The sequence below is a fragment of the Cottoperca gobio genome, chromosome 2 (assembly GCF_900634415.1).
Source record: "Cottoperca gobio chromosome 2, fCotGob3.1, whole genome shotgun sequence".
NCBI classification, from domain to species: domain Eukaryota; kingdom Metazoa; phylum Chordata; class Actinopteri; order Perciformes; family Bovichtidae; genus Cottoperca; species Cottoperca gobio.
Window position 1 is genome coordinate 5,395,549 of NC_041356.1, and position 18,419 is coordinate 5,413,967.

General features: G+C 41.7%; 1 protein-coding gene across 2 annotated transcripts in view; it reads left to right on the forward strand.

Annotated features, from left to right (window-relative positions):
• Window positions 1-11,123, forward strand: part of klf7a (Kruppel like factor 7a) — a 36,847-nt gene extending 25,724 nt beyond the window's left edge. The window contains exons 3-4 of one of the 2 annotated variants that reach the window (XM_029451568.1): window positions 2,644-2,767; window positions 7,130-11,123. In XM_029451568.1, the coding sequence (XP_029307428.1) occupies window positions 2,644-2,767; window positions 7,130-7,181 (176 nt within the window). In that variant the 3' untranslated portion in view covers window positions 7,182-11,123. The remainder of the gene's footprint in view (window positions 1-2,643; window positions 2,768-7,129) is intronic. The other variant, XM_029451577.1, reaches the window with a different exon arrangement.
• Window positions 11,124-18,419: the final 7,296 nt, after the last annotated feature.

Consider the following 18,419-nt stretch of genomic DNA (forward strand, 5'->3'; position numbering starts at 1 on the left):
CTAATGGAGGGAATGCAATTAACTTCAACACTGGCACCTGAGAGGCTGGAGTGAGTGGGTGCATGTGTGTGCGTGTGTGTGTGTGTGTGTGTGTGTGTGTGTGTGTGTGTGTGTGTGTGTGTGTGTGTGTGTGTGTGTGTGTGTGTGTGAGAGAGAGAGAGCATTCGGAAGTAACAGATTACACATAATGGGATTACAGTGACTCAGGAAACACCCAGTTATCAGATTACAGATGAGAAATATGCGAGTGCTTATTTGATTACTCGAGAAAGAGAAAAAACAGGGAAAAAGCTTTTTGATTACACATCATTTTTGTCCCGAATAAGTGAATGTTATTAAATAAAGTAAACAATGCTTTTTTAACAACAGCACCCAACCACAATCCTGATTCTTTAAATCAGAAGAAATAATCCATTTAGCTTCATAATCTACATTATATGTTTTACAGGCAAAGTAATCCAAAAGTAACAGAGCATAATCAGATTATGTTTCTGAGTTGGGGCTAATCCAGCGGATTAGGCTGCTGATTGGCATTTTAAACTGCAAGTCAGTCAGACTGCATGGAGCATATTTTAAAAAAACAAAGTAACCTTCCCTTCCAGGTTGTGTGTGAATGTGTGTTTGAGAAGGCGAGTGTGCACCTGCTCGGCTTGCCTGTTTGTGCGAGGGCATCTTGAGGGAGAGGAGGAGGGGGGGGGGGTGCTGTTGCTAGGCAACGGGGGGCAGCGTATCGTTGTTGGAGTCGGTAGCTGAGTGGTTATGTACTGCTGCAGGCTCTGGTCTCTTAGTGCCCCCTCCTCCCTTCCCTCTCCCTCTCCGCCTCCTGCACCTCCACCACTACTACCACCACCACCACCACCACCCTCACCCCGCTCCTCCCTCCCCCATCTTGCCCTGTACAACTCCACGGTTATCGTCGCTAGGCAACTGCCTCCGTGCTCTGCCAGCGCGCTCGGTAATTGGCCGGTGGCATGGCGGTGTGCCGTTGCCAGATCCAGCCAGCTGCACTGACTACTGCCTCCTCATGTTTCAGCGCACCCCCCATTCCTCTCTCACACACACACACACACATGCGTACACACCGCCCCCTCGCTCCCGTTGCTAGGCAACACATTCAGGCATCTCTGCCTCACGGGAATTTCATTGGCCGGAGCGGGATGGCCCAGACCTGCTGCTCTGGGTTTTTCTGGGAAGCGAGGCAGTATGAAGGGATACATGTCCAACAATGGGGACACGCATGGATGGATCGCAGGGGGGGGGACACGGCTAATTCCTGGCTCTCTAAACCAAAAGCACTTAAATTTGACACCAGAAGCAGTGGCATAAATACTATTCTATCTAAATTAAATGAATTTAATACATCAGAGTAGAGTTTTTTAGTGTCACATCGATTTAAAATGATGTAGTTAAAAGGGAAAAAAAGTCTAAGTGAATCACAATTGATTAAGTGTTATCAACTTGTATTCATTAGTGGTGTTTTTTTTTCTTCCCATTTCATAATTGCCTACTGGAGGCCATCCTTATTCCCACTTCATTTATCACCTCATCACGGCTGTAACCTAATGCACCTCTGTTTCTCACTATCAAACCGTACAGTACATGATTCCTGCTAATGGGCCTCTCTGTAACGTGGCTGCTCACTGACTCTGATAGAAAGTCTTTGAGCAGGTCACAGTTCAGCATTTTGGGACAGCGTAGCAAAACACACTGAGAAAAGCAGAAATGTATCTTTTAATTGGAACACAGGAAGACTGTGTACATTATTGATTTTTTAACCTTCTGCCCCATGTACATGTCAGTCTATTTCTACAGCTGGTACCAAACAAATGTTGTCTTTTTCTACAAGCGCTCTTCTCAAACTCGACTGTCTTCACACCGCGGTGGATCCATCGATTGTGTTTCCTTTTTGATAATCGCATTCAACAAATTAAACCCCGTTTTTTTGTGCCGAGGCCACTCAAGCAGAACTGGTCAGTGTGTCAGTGTGTCTGTAGCCACCGGTCCAGATGGGATGTGACTGATGCAGGTGACATCTTCGGAGCTGGACCCAGCTGGCACATTTTGTGGGTTCCTTGCCATTATGCCGTGTGACTGGCCTAATTATCACCACCCCCTCCCCTGCCGGCATATCTGCAGCCTTTTCTGCCTTAATCCACTTCTGCAGCACTTCTCTCCTCCACTTTCCCCTCTCACTCTCACCTCCTCTTCTCACTCTCTCTCATCCACCTTGCCTCTAATCCCCCGCCCCTTCATCCTCTCCCTCTCCACTTCTTCTCTCGCTCCACTTGTCTCTACCCTCTACTCGTCTTCTGCGTGTTCAGCAAGATTGGAGACCAGTGGGAGCTTCTCCATCTCAGTTTTAAACATTACTTTGCTCTCCTTCCAGGCTCTAAAAAAGGAAAAAAAAAGTTGAAGGGAAGCATATATTGTTACCAGTGAAGTAGAAGGCAAACTCTAAAATATACAGGATATAATCTTTTAAATAGAATCCCTGCACGTAGACTTAAAATTTGCAAAAATATATCACTTTGAAAGCATCTAATATTTGGATTCCATGCCAGTACCGGGAGTGCAGACGAATAGGCGTGTGATTGGTGGACAAGCGATGAAACAGGTGCTTATGCGTGTTTTTTCATCCCCCAGGTGAAAAGCCGTACAAGTGCTCGTGGGAGGGCTGCGAGTGGCGATTCGCCCGGAGCGACGAGCTGACGAGGCACTACCGCAAACACACCGGCGCCAAGCCTTTTAAGTGCAACCACTGTGACAGGTCTGTCAAAACACAACTCTCCCTCTTTTCCTCTCCCTTGTATGTTTTTCTTCCATTTTCCAAATGTTATTTTAAGTACTTCCACTTGCACAGCGGGCGATGTTCTCCCATTGTGTTTTGTACACAGCTTGGTTTAGTAAAGAAGTGCTACAAGATGCTGGTAACACACCCAAATGTGTTTGGTACTGACCCAGTTTAAAAGTGTGCTGGCAGGATTACTAATGTATGCTCCTCTGCAACACACACAAGACCCAACCTGCTCAGTCTTCCAATGAGAACCCAAAGGTTGCTTATTCTGCTCTATACCCACATTAGGCCCTGTGCAGCATATTAATAGTGCATCTCCTCACATGATGGTACATGGCCTTGATTTGGAGGCTGCGTTCACACTGGGACCGAGGTGAAATATGGCTGTTGAACCCATTATCACACATCACTGGTATAGAATATTATTCAAACACATTTGGGTACTACTTTGTGTTGAACATTTTAGAGGAAAATAGTATTTGGGAAATTTCCGTAGCCACCGTGAGCCAAAATACAGGTGTGTGCGTGTGTGTTAATAAATAAATAAAGCCCAAGGCTGACAAAATGATTGGAGAGATAATCCTGTAAATCCTGGATGATTCCTGGTCTGATCCGATCGCTTCAGATATCAGGCCATTAAATGGAACTTATCAGTGGTCCTGGATATGGGTTACAAGGTGTCTGCGACACCAACGAGTAAGTTCAGAACAACATTATTATCTATTCATGTGGTTTATGTGTCCGTAGTAATTATGACGGACGCAAAGGAGGTTATCTAGTGACGTAGTATAAAGACAGAGAAAGTCTGCTTAGGGTGGGTAGGATATGTGGATGGGTCAAACAAACACAGGACTTTGACCCAGGAGACCACAGTTTGGGTTCCCCGTCCTTAACTGTCCTAGACTACCTAAGCAAAGTTATGTTATATAAGTAATTTACACTACATTACGTATCAAACGTAGGCTGACGTATTTTAAACCAAAACATGACTTTTTCCTAAACCTATCCACATAGTTTTGAACCTAATGTAACTGAAAGTGAAATCGAAGAAAACGGTGCCCCTTTAATAAGGCCTCATAGCCTATTGTTGGGGGCAGTGTGGCCCTTCTGAAGCTTTAGAGTTGGTAATGAAAACAACTGATAACGTCCATTCAGGACTTTCACCCAGGAGACAGGAGATTGTGTCCCGTGTGAAACCAAAAGTAAACGTTGAGTTATTTTAACTGACGTAGCAAAGAGACGTCACATACTTACGTAATTTACGTAACGCTACACACGTAGGCATACCTTTTTCCTAAACCTGACCACGTAAATTTTGCACGTAAAGCTAACACAACTAAAAGGTTTGCTTCCATAAGGTTTGATATGCACCTTCTAACCTACTGTTTGGGACAGTGTGTCCCTTCTGAAGCATTAGAATAGTAGTGAAAACAACTGATAATGTCCATTTAATGGCCTGATAACACAAGAAACAGTTGCAATATCTAATATATTCTTCAGTAGATGATGGTTTTGTGTCTTTAAAGTATTGGATTTCTAACTCACTAACTGTCTCATACCACGTCCTGTTTACAGTCTTACAAAACGAGAAAATATCCTTCTAATTTCTAACAGAGGTGCAAAGGTGTGTGGCGTTGTCACTTTGAAGAGTCGTTTCCGATGTAATTTACCTGCGACTTTGCATCTTAATTAGTCACCCCGGCTCCTGTTTAATTATGAACCACAGCAAAATGTTAATTTGCCGCGCTCCGGTGGCAAAATCATCAAACATTCAGTGGCCATTATGAAAAAGATCAGCCTGACTCAGACACAAAAATCTTTACTCCTATTTTAATTACACCCCTCTATCTGTGATCCGTCCCTTGCTGACACCTCTGGGATCTCTGAGCAATATTGTCTGCGGGAGCCACCACAGTGTTTAAGGCAAGGGACCCCGGGTAAAGATTCGGGTCATTTTGAAGCTATTACTCTGCTAAAATCTATAACACCATAGTGGCCATTTCTTTAAGAAAACATAGCACTTGGGTGTAGATACTGTATAGACACTTAATTTGGCGTAGTGCCTCCAAACCCAAGCACCTCATAATTTTTTTATTGGATTGTTGTCGACTGATTGGTTTGTTTTGATCATTTTGTGTGCTTCTTGTTGTCATTTATTTTTATTGTATTTTTCTTAATTAGTTTTTTTTCTTTTCTTTTTTGTTATTGTTTTTTTCTTTCTCCTTAAGTAGAGGGGAGGTCCGTTGTAAAGCATCTATTCTTTCACATTTAAATTTTTATTTTTGTCATTTTATGTCCTCTACATAAAAATAATTATTGCATATTTTTAGTCTTCATTTAATGTTTTAATTTTAATTGTGTTATTTTTTGCCAAATACGTACATTTCTGTAAATGTTTCTTTAAAAAAAGGTCAAATGTATCTGTAAATTGCATACACCATTATTTAGTTATTCATGAGGCCGAAATGAACAAAGATGTCCTCCAATGTCAAATTATTTATATATAGTATATTATATACTGTGCGTGTACGGCCTTTGACAGTTTGAGAATAGGTCACTATATAGCACATTACCGAATATGTGACATCTTGAATCATGTATAGGTTCATTATAGAAGGACAAAAAGAAATCACCTGGGGTACTTTGCCTTCATGTGTATGAAAGAGTGTGTGTGTGTGTGTGTGTGTGTGTGTGTGTGTGTGTGTGTGTGTGTGTGTGTGTGTGTGTGTGTGTGTGTGTGTGTCAGGGAGCAGAGGGCCAGGCGGTGTCAACTTAATCAGGTCCCAGCTGGACAGACTGTAAATACAGTATCCCTCCCTCCTCATCCCTTTTTTCCCACCTCCCCCTCACCACCCCCCCTGCAGGCACATCCCTAATTCGGGCCCACCTCTGTCATGTGTCACAACCCCTCCAGCCCACCACACACACACACACACACACACACACACACACACATACATATACACCCTGCTGAGATGAAGAAAGAGGGGAAGCAGGGGAGACAGAGAGAAGACGGGGTGGAAGATTGAGGATGGGGAGTGAGTCGGGGGAGGAGGAGGAGACAGACCCACGGTGTGCCAGCTGGTGTCGTGCCCCCGAGTCGTGACTCATACTTTACCATCTGTCTCAGCCGAGCACACACACACACGCTTGCAGTGACACGCACACACAGACAAAAAAAAAAACCTGCACGTCTCCTGAGCCATTCATTCATCTCGCATGTGTTTGTTAGCGTGCGCACACTTGTGTACGCAGAAAATGCACACACACGGATACACACGCAGGTGTGACAGTAAGACAGATGACTGGTGGCTCATCACAGTGTAACTTCCCCTCTTGGCCAAACACTGATTCATCTAGACATCTTAGACAGTTGCCTCTGTCTCAGTGGAAAGAGACTGAAACTGGTGTACAAAAAAAAATCAACAGTTGCAGAAGTATGAAAGGGGAGTCTGACTCCCGAATTTCACATTTAAATGCTTTTTGTGTCTTTCATTTGAGAAAGTGTAGTATTAACAAATCTCCATTTAAAAAAACTTCAATTTATGACTGTAGTGGTTTTTTTGCATTCAGTTCTAACGCATTTCCTGTTAACAATTCACAAGAACATTTAGAAAATGTAGCAATGTGGGAGCAATTTTGATTTTTTTTTTATTAAACCACTTTAGTAAGCTCTAAAACATCTCCATCTTAAATATTTCTTTACACACTAATCACCACAACATTCAGCTCCCAATTACCTAAAAGAAAGCAACATTTGCCTTTTTGAAAATCACTCCTCTGGGGAATGGAGCTGTAGTTAGTTCAGCAAGCAAGCAGTAGAAATACTGTTGAACGTGTACTAGTGATGAAAAAGTAGGTCTCCTATAATGGAAGCAAGTGTGGAATAAGCAGACCACCAGCTGAAAGCATATATTATGTCAATTTGTGGCAACAGGTTGAAATAATCAAACATTCTTTAAACCCTCGTAATAAAAAAAGGCAAGTGCACTTCCATAGCAATTTCAGTTTTCACTTTTGCATACGAGAGGCTTCGATTCATCTAATTTAGCGAACGTTTTACAGCACATGTTTTTCTCTCTCCCCCCTCCACACTGTTTCAACAGATCCATCTGCGGGCTCTCTAGTTATTCATGGCGCAGCTGAAGTCATTAGGAGTGCTGCTGAAAATGCTGATTATGAATTAGTTACACATATACTAATTGCGTGTGCATTAGAGGCTGAGCGCTCACTAGCTAACAGCAACATTTAGCTCCATCGACAAAACAAACTTCTTTGCCCTGCATTGGTAACCACCTAACAAGCTGTTCTCTGTTTCCCTCTCTGTGGTTGCAGGTGTTTCTCGCGGTCGGATCACTTGGCACTACACATGAAGAGGCACATCTGAGGAAATTGAGAGAGGTCAGCAGGAGTGGAAGGGGATGGAGGCGGAGTGGAAGAAGGAGAAGTAACACCATTGATGTAAGAGAGAGACGGCGGGATGGACTCAATAAGATACCACATTTGGCCATTCTGGACTGGAGGGAGAGGCACCGCACAGGGACACTGACTACAGACAGAAACACAGACAGGAAAGACAGACGGATCCTAAATGGCTCCGTCAATCTGTGCTCAACCAGTCGGTCCATGATTCCACAGTGACACGCCGTCACCTTGCAAATGTCTCCCAGTTTTGTCGCATGGACGATGCAGACGCTCCATCCCACCCTTCGTATGTGTCTCGGAGGGGATGTCACGCGAAGAATGGTGGACCACGTGCCCTGTAGTTGGCAGCTCTTTGTTGTAGTCGTCCTTTGCAATCGTCCCTCGGTGAAACGCTTCCAAAATGTCAGCCCTGTTCATGCAGCGGTACGCCGCGTACCAGCGAGCTCACCAAAACCAAACTGGACCAGTTGTACAGTAAATCAGTGCGCTAACAGCAGAACTGCTGTTTGTATATTCAAGATTTCCTTTTCTTCGACCCAACCTTTAGCTGAGGAGAACAGTCAATTTTCCGACAGTAGCTAACCACATCTCACAGGGTAAGCAAGCAAGAAAGCTGGCTTTCTCTCCTTCAAACCTGCCACAGCCTTTATAAATCGCCAAAGGGGTTTATCACATTATATATAGGATAGATAATAATTTGTCAATTTTTCATCTGGATCCATTTATAAATCCTTCTGGTTCGATGGCACTTGTTTGAACGGAGCGTTAGATTGGTTAGATTTCTCAAAGACTTGAGAATGGGTGTGTGTGGCTCGCTTTATGAACATCTTCCATTGAGGGTTACCACTGGATTAGGCTAATTAATCTACTCTGGGAAAGACTGTTCCTCTCCTAGAATGTCATCTGAAACTGAGCTTCTCAAGAGATGCTACATGGATCCTAAGAGGGTTTTTCCTCTCCAGGATCTTGGCTCTTACGAGTTGTCGTCAGGATCTGTTGCACAATTGACTCTTTGCAAACGTTTTGTAAAAAAAAAAAATGCCCCACCATCTTGAACTGGGAGACAATGCAGGACTCACCAAACGCTGGCTGGCTTCCACATGCCGTCGAAGTGTGGACAGCCACATGCACAAGTCGAAGCAGCTAGCTGACTGTGATAGCACACTGAACGCAAACAAGATCACTATGTATGAAGGCTATATTGTTTCAAAGAAAAGATTCTCGTATTTGTTCAAAAAAGACAATTGAAAAGACCATTTTGAAGAACACGTTGAAAATGGATGCAGCCAAAAAAAAGTGTCTCGTGTAGATGCCTGAAATGATCTCTTTGGCCTTTGAGAGTGATTGGCACCTATAGGCACTGGGTTGAGGATGTTATTTTTGTCCTGTTCACACCACTCATACAGAACTCTTCCAATTTGACTTCATTTCAGAGAAAAGCAGAATTCAACAGCTCTCCAACAGGCCCTATGCATATCCAGGAACATCCCTGCTGACTTCCTGACCACACATGCATGTCTGAACGCAGATTGCTGGACACGGAAGGACTTGTAGGACAAATTCAATCAATTGGGTGGCTCTTCTCGGAGCAAATCAATGTGAATGTATCTGTTGTTAGTCTGTACATGTTGCTAGGCCCATGAAAACACACATGTGAGTGTGCTTGGTAAGACCCGTTTGTAGTTTCTCTTTTTCACATTAGAAATGAATGCTTGGACTTGGAATAACTAGCTAGTCACGGCTGGAAGCTTTTGACTTTTTACTGGTCATACTGGACCGGCGGGGAGGTCGTGATTTCCAGTGGGTGGCTGAAATGGGTTATGGGAGGAACATATCTGCTCAGTCAGCACATGATAACTGCCCCATCAGCTCATGAAACTGCAGTGGAGTGAAACCCACACACGAGACACATACATACACTCCTAGAAAACTGGAATTAACATTTGTCCTTGGTGATCTGTCTCAAGAGATTTTGCTCCCGCTGTCTTTAATCTGCAAATAGAAATGAATTTCGGACGAGCATCGATTCAACTCAAGCGCACATAAAACAAACAGGCAGCTTGGACAAAAGTAGACTGTCAGGATTCTTACCGACGGCATTGGGAACAACTATGTTGAGGTGTTTTATTCTTTATTTTACAAGACTTTTAATACTTTGAGGCAAAGTGAAGCACACAGTAGTCTGCTTTTTTGGCAAGGGAGGCAGTAAATTGATTTCACTCTGTATACCAGAGGCGCATTTCAATTTCGGGTATGAATGCAGCCCCGCTCAATCATATCCAGACATGATCTGTCCGCGCGGCTCTGGAAGTAGAAGCTGTACGCTGCTCCGCATAAATATTGAACTCTTTTTGTTTAAACGTGCAAACAAGCCTGGCTCACTTTTTATATTGAACATCTAGGTGACAGGCCTTCACTTGCCAAGACGGGAGGGATCACAATAGAAACCAACTGGTAGACGTATTTAACTGCTGGTTTATTTTCAAGGAGACCAAATATTCTCACTGGCCATCCAGGTTGCAGCTACAACACTATCAATGCTAACCATTCTTTGCGTTTGTTGGCATTAATACACAGTCAAGGAGATGTAAAAATATCCAGTTCAGATGGGAGTGTCAGGGACAGGTGAGCTGGTTTGTGGTCTTCCTGCTCTCCACGTGGAAGATAAAATGAAGAATAGCAGTGTAACCCACGGGGTAAAATTTTATCATCAATGGCAGCTCTACTTGTGTTTCAGTATTTCAGCTCTCCTGTTGAACTGAACGGTTGCGAATGTGTGGGAATGTGCATCTCTGAAGTGTTTAATTTTTTGTGTTCATGTTCTGTACCAATCATTGAGGATTTTTGAGGACTGAAAACACTGAATGTGTTGTGTTTTATTCCAACTTTTAAGGAGCCAAGACATGGGAATATTCAAACTACAGGACAGTTTTAACAAATCTGGACTTTCTCAAGCTCAAAGACTGGGGATTTCAAATGTGAATGTGTTTTCCAGAAAGGTTGTTTCATGTTGTCGGAGGATGCGGTTCTGTGTCATCTTAATGAATGATTGTCAATTCTGCTGTGCCTGTGTGTTCTTCGTCTGTTTGTATTTGCACTCTGAATTTTTTGGGAAAAATCACTTGCATATCTGATGTTTTTCTGTCCGCTTGTACACTACACTTCACCTGACGACCCCCTGGGTGATGATAACACTGATCACAAAGTCTGTATAGTAGCTGTTTTTTAGCACAAATGTACATGGATTCACACACCTACACAAACTGCATGCATGCAGACACTCCCTGAACACGCAGATTCATACAAAAACATACATGCACATACACACACACACACATACACACACACTCCCCGTTCTCCTTGTGTGTTTTTCACTGTTTTTCATGCCACCTTGTGGGAGTCAGAGATCCAGACTGCAGCTCTTGCTCTCAGCAGAGGGGGGGAGCGCGCATTACTATGTGTGACACCACCTCTGTTTCCACCAGGTCTGAATTTCAAATCAAACGAACCCCCTTTTTCTACCAGCATTCCCTCATCGCCGCCCCCCCCCCCCCCCCCCCCCTTCTCCCTCCTCCATTTTCTCAGATATGATCCCTTTCAACTCCTCTCCTCTGTCCGACCCCCCTCCCCCCCTCCGCCTCCCTTCCTCTCCACCTTTTTCCTCCGTTGTCTTTCTCCTTTTCTTTCGCTGTACAAAGTGTTTCAAATTTATCATTTGTATATTATGATGTATGGGTACAATAATGTTCTTTATTATGAAAAAATTAGAAAGATTTATTTTTGTTACCGGTTTGTTTCATAATTCCTTTTTTAAATTGGTATTGTAATATCTCTATGCAAGGAACTGTTCGGTGAATCGTTTTTATTTAAGAATGTAATTATGTGTAATAAATGGTAGAAGCAGTTTGGCATGGAGTATTCATGTTTCTTAGCCGGTCTGTTCGTCCCGCAACAATATGCACCTAATCATCCATCTTTCTCACAGAATATTTTCTGATTTCTTATCAAGTCTCAATCACAGAGCCATTCAGTTGGCTAACAATGAGCGCCCGGACTACATCCACTTATTTTATTCCCACTGACCAGACAACTTGGCTGGTTTAGGTTTGCTGCATTTTTCACAGCTAAATCTGCACACCAACTGGGTTAAATTGGGCAGGAAAATTAATTGACACCCTACTTTGTCTGCAATTTGCAGCAACCCCTCCCCTGGATGAGTAAAAAAAGCCACTGATTTATCGTTTCTTTTGATCAAACACAGGAAATGGGCCAGAATGCGTTCCCTTTGCCTGAATGCGCTCCCTCGTTGTCTCCCTCTGAGAGATCTACGGCATGTTAATTACATCTGCTACCAACCAAGGTGATGACTTATCCGCTATTCCTGCCTTTTGACCATGACTAGCTGATAAAAGGGTAATCGAATAACTAATGGCTAATTAGGGAGTAATTACTTCTTGGTAAATGGCCCTATGCAGTGTATTAATTCTCCTTGGGTCTGGCAGTGAGAAACTCCCATAAGGTTTTTTGTTTCATTTAATGCTCCCTAATTGAAATGGGCACCCTCATCAAGAAGCTTACGCGTATCTGTCGAACTTAATGTTCTTTTATCGGTAATTACAGACAGCCCCATATTATCTACCTAACTACACCTACTACGTCAATCCCAGAGACACGCTATGAAATTAGAAACGATGGAGTCATTTTTCAATAAAGGTCGTACGTCCCGTGAGCGCTTTCCGATCGTCATTTTCCATTCCGTGTGATGGAAATGAGGTTGTGTGTGAGTTCACAGCAGAACTAAATGGTCTTAATGTGTTTCAGCGGAGAAGGGAGCACATTGACAGCAACACGCATTCAAAAAGGTTAACGCACATATTCACTAAAGTATGTCTGCAGGCAACTTTCTTCTTTTTTTTTTTTTTTTTTGGGGGAATGTTTGAATCAGCTGCAGTCCCAATAAGACTACTCTACAGCCATGCTAGCAGCGGGGAAATGTGCGATTCTATTTGTTTGCTTGGAAGAAAAACACAACTAAAGAAAAGAAACAAGTTGTTGAGGTGAGATTTGAAAAAAAAAATTCTAATAGAGAATTGATGGAGCCCAGTACGCAACATTAGCAGGTGTAACCAATGGGCATGTCTCATATTTTAGCTATGTACATCGCAATTTGACTGGGAAGAATGGGAAGCAAGTTTCATATATATGTATATATTGTGCTGATTAAAGAGACAGAGGTTGAGTGTTCTGTGGCAAATCTGCACCACCGTTTTTGTAAAATACAAAGCTTACGAAGGGGTGTCGGATAAGTAGCTCCCCAAATGATATTGTCGTATATATTTTTGCCAATGATGCCGATACGTTTAGATATTTTATCGCAAACGAACCGCTTATGACTCCTCCAGCTTAGAGTTTTATCAATCAGGCCTCCGAGGAAACAGTGATATCTGAGTAAATGGGTTATATCCAATGCAGAGACAAGAGTTAAATGCTAATGCTAGCATGGCAACATAGCGTACAATATGCCTCAACTCAAAATACATACTTAGGGGTTGCAAAAATAACATTCAAACATGCAAACGTTCCACACGTTTTCTTGACAGCTGGTGCATATGACCGAATCAATGCACAGACACACTGTGGAAAGAGGTGGATTTGTTATCCGGCTAATTACACCCGGGATCCCAAGCAGAATAATCTGAATAATAGAAAAACTGAATTGATAAACACGGCTGTTGAATACTTGGTTACTTGTGCTCAGTCACCCTGTCCTCCTCTCCATTAATCTGCATCAAGTAATTGCAATCAATGTAAATCTGGTAGGAAAATAGGATTAAAACATCCCCTGATATTATCTTGTCATGTTATTCTAAACATGCGTAGCATTCAGATTTGAGGCGTTTATTCAATGTACTTGACCATAAAATGTGTACATACTCTTTATTCCGTGCATGGGTGGCAGCAATGTAGTTAATATGCACAGATCTTCTTCATTTGTTTGTAACAAAAAGCTAAATTCAAGATTATTTTGAAGCTTTAAATTCAATTTAAAAGCAACAAATGAAGGTCCGAACAGCTGCCTATGTCTGAAAATGTAAATCAAGCTTTAAAAAGTAAAATGTAACAATACAAATCAAGACCACCGCATAGTTTTTCCCCCCAGACTTTTTTAAATGTACTCTCATTGTTGCGCATCCTGCAGGCTTATCAGCTCGCCCTTGAATCACCCACTGTCTCCGCTCAGCTTTTCACCGCTGCAACACCTGAGCACATTTCAGAAATGTTCTCTTTGTTTTACATACAATGATTCAGCCGTATCTCACGCCATTGAAGGAGGGTATAAAAGGTGTGACGGCGCTGAATTGAAGCGACTGTATTGAAAGAAAGACCCATTCTTCGGGCGAGGAAGTGATTCACTTAACCGGCACAAACATAAGGCTCCTTTTTTCATGTGGTTGTGCAACACAAGATTTAAACCGGGGGAGCTGCCAATGCCTGTGGGTGTCTTGTAGGCGTTTGGCAGCCATATAGGGATGTTATTGTCACATCTGGCAACGCAGGAGATGCCAGCATACTGGGAAGCAGAGCTACAAGTTTAAAGCCTCCCCTCAGAATATGCTAAGAATGTCACTAACTCTGGTGATACTGAGATTACACAGAACTACTTAATCTGCACAAACGCGAGCTTCAATCTGAAACGCCTCAAAAGCTCCTGTTGCAGTAGAATTAAGCCTGTCCTACAAAAGGGTTGCGAACCATGGATTCTTTCGGTTTCGTGCCCTGAGCTGCCGAGTGCTTAGGTATTTGCAATTATAGGAAATATGTTGAGGTGGCCCTCGGTAATTAAAGCCTAATCATGCCGGTGGATTCAGAGAAGCATCCTCATCAACTTTTCATTAGTCTCCCTCCTTGTGATGCCCAGCAGCAACCCAACCTTCTTTAAGGAACGCTCAGAAAGCCTGTCCTAATCCAAATCCTGTTTTATTTTGTAGTGAATATATGAAGTTATTTAACAAGTTCAACAGAAAAGAAAAGAAAAATCTGTTAATTGTTGAGCCCTCAAAGCTAATATCTAAAATAAATAAGTGTCTGTATCTTGAAAGAAGACACAGTATGATGCAAAAATCAAGAAAATGTACACAATAATGACAACAATTAACATACTTTTACAATGTATATGTCTGTTATTTTACAAGAGAAGAATATTATAGCACACTGTGGATACTACACTCTGTTTATCTCCTTTTAAAGAAGCTTTTTTTGTTGTTGCTAAATTTGGATCCAAACTTACCTGCAAACTCACTTCTTGACTTGCCACTCATTGTTGTCAAAGATCAAAAAGTAGTTTCCGATTACAACTGGGGCAATGTATCTGTACCTGTTTCCCCCTCCAGCTCCTGAATGCTCTTACACTTCCAAGCTAGATGTGACTGAAACTACAGGCGATATCTTTGTGTTAGGGGAGAGAGCGAGCAGCTGGATAGGCTGGTGGTCTTGTGCTCTGACAAAGATCAACCAGAGCTCCGTGTGAGAGCACCTGGCTCTCGTATATTCTGCCTGTTTGACAGACAGCACAGACACCTGGAAGCCCGGTGAGAGAGCGCAGTGTAAAAGCCACTGCTGCTCTACAGGGCCATGCATTATGCAGAAAACTCTCTCTCTCTCTCTCTCCCTCTCTCTTTCTCTCTTCCTCTGCCCCCTGCTCTGCGGTAAAAATAGATCAACAGACCTGAGCGTTCAGCTCTTTTTTTATGCTTCTCACTTTCACTTGCATCTCACCAGGTGCAGTCGCTGTTGGCTCCCGCCTTGCATTTCTTCGCCTGGATGTTTGTGTACCTGCGCGCAAGTTTTATACACGTGCTTGCACACATACACTTCTTTCGAGAGCGTGTGCTGAAGCATGTGTGCAGAGTAAGACTGTTTCATCAGTTTGCCGCTGTACTCTGCATTTTTTTTCTTCTTTTTTTTTTTTTACAAAAGCGGGATGTTAGTGTCGCACCTGTTATTTGTGGGAAGGAAGATACGATTTGATCACACGGGGTCATTGGAGGCATAATGTTTTTCTTGAACCTGAAATAAAAACTATAATAAAAGGCCAAAAGTATGTGGACACACATTGGTTGAAAACAAAGATGGAGACATAGAAGAAATCTAAAACTTTATCTTATTAGATAAAACAGACGTTGACTAACTCTATCATTTGCAATTAAAACATTTTAATAAATCGCAATATATCACAATATATGTTATCGCAATTCTTGAAGAATGGTTAAAATTGCAATAATATCGTACCTGACTTATGTATCGGGATAAGATCGCACGTGTCTATAGTATCGCAAAATCATCGTACGTAACTTAAGTATCGTAATAATATTGTATCGCAGGGCCGCTGATGATTCCCACCCCGAGCAGCCACGTTCCAAAATCCAGAGGTTAATACTTACACAAGAGTGGAGGAACGTTTTGGAGCGTGTAACCGTGTACATGTGTTAGCATGTTAGCTTGTTAGCATGTTTTAGTTATTTAATGCAGCGTTTTAGTAAATGCTATTGAATCATCAAGTCGGTAGTGGACCGGGCGAGATTTAAGTTGCATGGAAATCACCTGCCGTGACGCTGTCATTTATTTTCAATAAACCCTCATTCAAGTTTTACCTGCCTCCCGTGAGAACATGAAGGGTTGGAATTCTAAGGAACACAAGTCAGAACCAAGATACGTTGCAGACTAAGTGGCCTAGGAACTTGTTGCATTGTATAAACAGCCACTATATTTAGTAAATCATGTATAATTGCATGTGTATGAATGCACATAAGTGTAAAGGTCCCCAGTTGCTGAGCGCAAAGGCTCCCTGAAGACTATTGATCTGTGTCTGTGACCACAGAGGTCTCCTGCCTGATTGCCATTCCACTGCTAATTAAACACTCCTGCCTAACGAGTTTATGTTGGTAACAAGGTTGGAAGGAAAGGTCACACTATCACGCTCACTTCAACTGGACACCGTCAATAACCATCCTGCCAGGGAGGACAGGTACATACACACACAGAGGTAATCACCCAAAAGAAAGACTCAAGGCAGATGAGTCAGAATTGACTTATTTTGTGCCGGTCGGTTTTCAAAATTAGTTTTACTCAAGGCAGAGAAATAGCATAATATTCAGTCGTCTTTTTTTTTACCATAAAGTTACAAGTTTTCTGTGTTTCATCTTTCTTTTTTAGGGCATTTGCAGCACTGGTGGTTTTGCATGTTTCAGCACATTAACTATACATTTCCATTACACATTAAGTTTTTCAAATCCACATGAAAAGCAACTTTCAAAGAGATGGGCATCAGTGTGGATATTTCCTCAATTCCTTTTTTTGGACAAAAAGCAGGGATAAAAAAAAAGTATAACTATTTATAATTAAAGATTTGACATGAGAGATGTGAAAGTTAGCTGTTAAAAAGTTATGTTTTCGGATGAAAATGTGTCCTGGAAGATGATAAATAAAACATGGACATAAAGGCAAGGCAAGTTTATTTGAATAGTACCTTTCAACAACATTTAAAGTTCTTTTACATCAGTCATGAAAATCATTAAGAAAAGAAACACAAGGAAATAAAAAGAGTAGGGAGAATATTAAGCCTTTAGGAGGATTTCAGATGTTGCACAATTTCTTCCAAGGTTTCAAAGCTGATAGGATCAAATTGTGTCAGGCTAATTGAATTGGTTTTAAATGGATACAATACAGACGCTGTGCCTGATGTGGAAGAACTGGCAGCTTGGAGGGAAGTTCAGGGTCTACCGACACAGGGGGGTTTGACGGCCTGTCAACAGCAGCCAATACGCAGCGTGCATTATTATTCTATTTGGCAATGATGACAGAGAAAGAAGGACCGCCTTCCTGATGTTTAACAAAGCTAAGTGTAGTGAGGTGAAAGCATTCTGTTTAGTTTGATTTTATTCTGAAAAAACAACTGTGGCAGACTTGGAGTGGATATTAAATTTGATCAATCAGTTGAGTGAATCCTGTTTACTGAACCAGATGTGATATTTTTGTTTACATTTTGTTTGTATTTTTTGTCCCTTTTCCGGCGCGATGCTATGTTGAAGTGAATATATAAAACCAAGAGGGATTTGTAGAATTATTATAATTTATTAAGTTACAATTACGACGCTCTCCTCAAAGCCACCAGACTCCATTAACAAAAACAAACATTTTACTTTGCTGCTCATCGAAACAAACTTCATTCAAACTAGAAAGAAACAAAAATAAAACTCATTGAAAGCATCTTTGTTAGTCTTTCCACTGTTCCACCAATCACACAATTCTGGTTTGAGAGTTTGAAAAACTGAATAAGTAACAGATATAAAAAAAAGAAGTAAAATTTAACTGAAATTGTGACGTTTGAAAAACAGAAAAAAACAGAAAGGTGTACTCGTCTATTGCCACTGTGAAAGGAGTCTATTGCCTATTTTATCATTTTATTATTATTATTATTATTATTATTATTATTATTATTTAATATCATTTTTATAATACGGGACAGTCCAGAAATAAACAGCAGAAGCACATACATTCACAGAATAATATAAATATTTTCCTACTCGCTTATTCTTAAATATGAACCTATATCCATAAGAAGAAAGCATCTATGCTGTATTTTCCAAGCCAGTCTGTGAATGTCCACAGAAAACCCCGAGCCAGACACACAAACACACGACCTATATATACTATCTGGCCTCCTCATCATTTATCTTACAGCGGCAGAATCAGGATAGATTGGTTCAATTAGACTGGCCTTTAATGTAATCTGTTTAATCCATTTCTATCATCAAAGCCAATACCTACCTCTCCCCTTGGAGAGTGGGATTAGAGTGTATCTCAGAGCGAGCATCTCGGCTATAAAAAATAGCCTCGTAGTCACTCAGATCTCCTCGATATTTGTTTTTTACAACTGGCTGTGGAGGAAAAACAGAGTGTCTCAAGTGAAGTTTTAATGGGTTAAGATTTAAGATCTTCATATCCTAGCAGAGATTGCAAACGCTGTTTGGCGCAATGCACAGTGCCACAATAAAAATAAAAATAAAAAAAATGCAGGGAGGATTTGCTTCTTCCTTTCTCTTCAAAGGTTGCAGAGTTGAAGGAGAAAAAAAACAACCAGAGGAGTGGGTTGCATCAGCTATTTGTAATCCCTTCACTAAGTTTTAGTGTCAGTAATTAC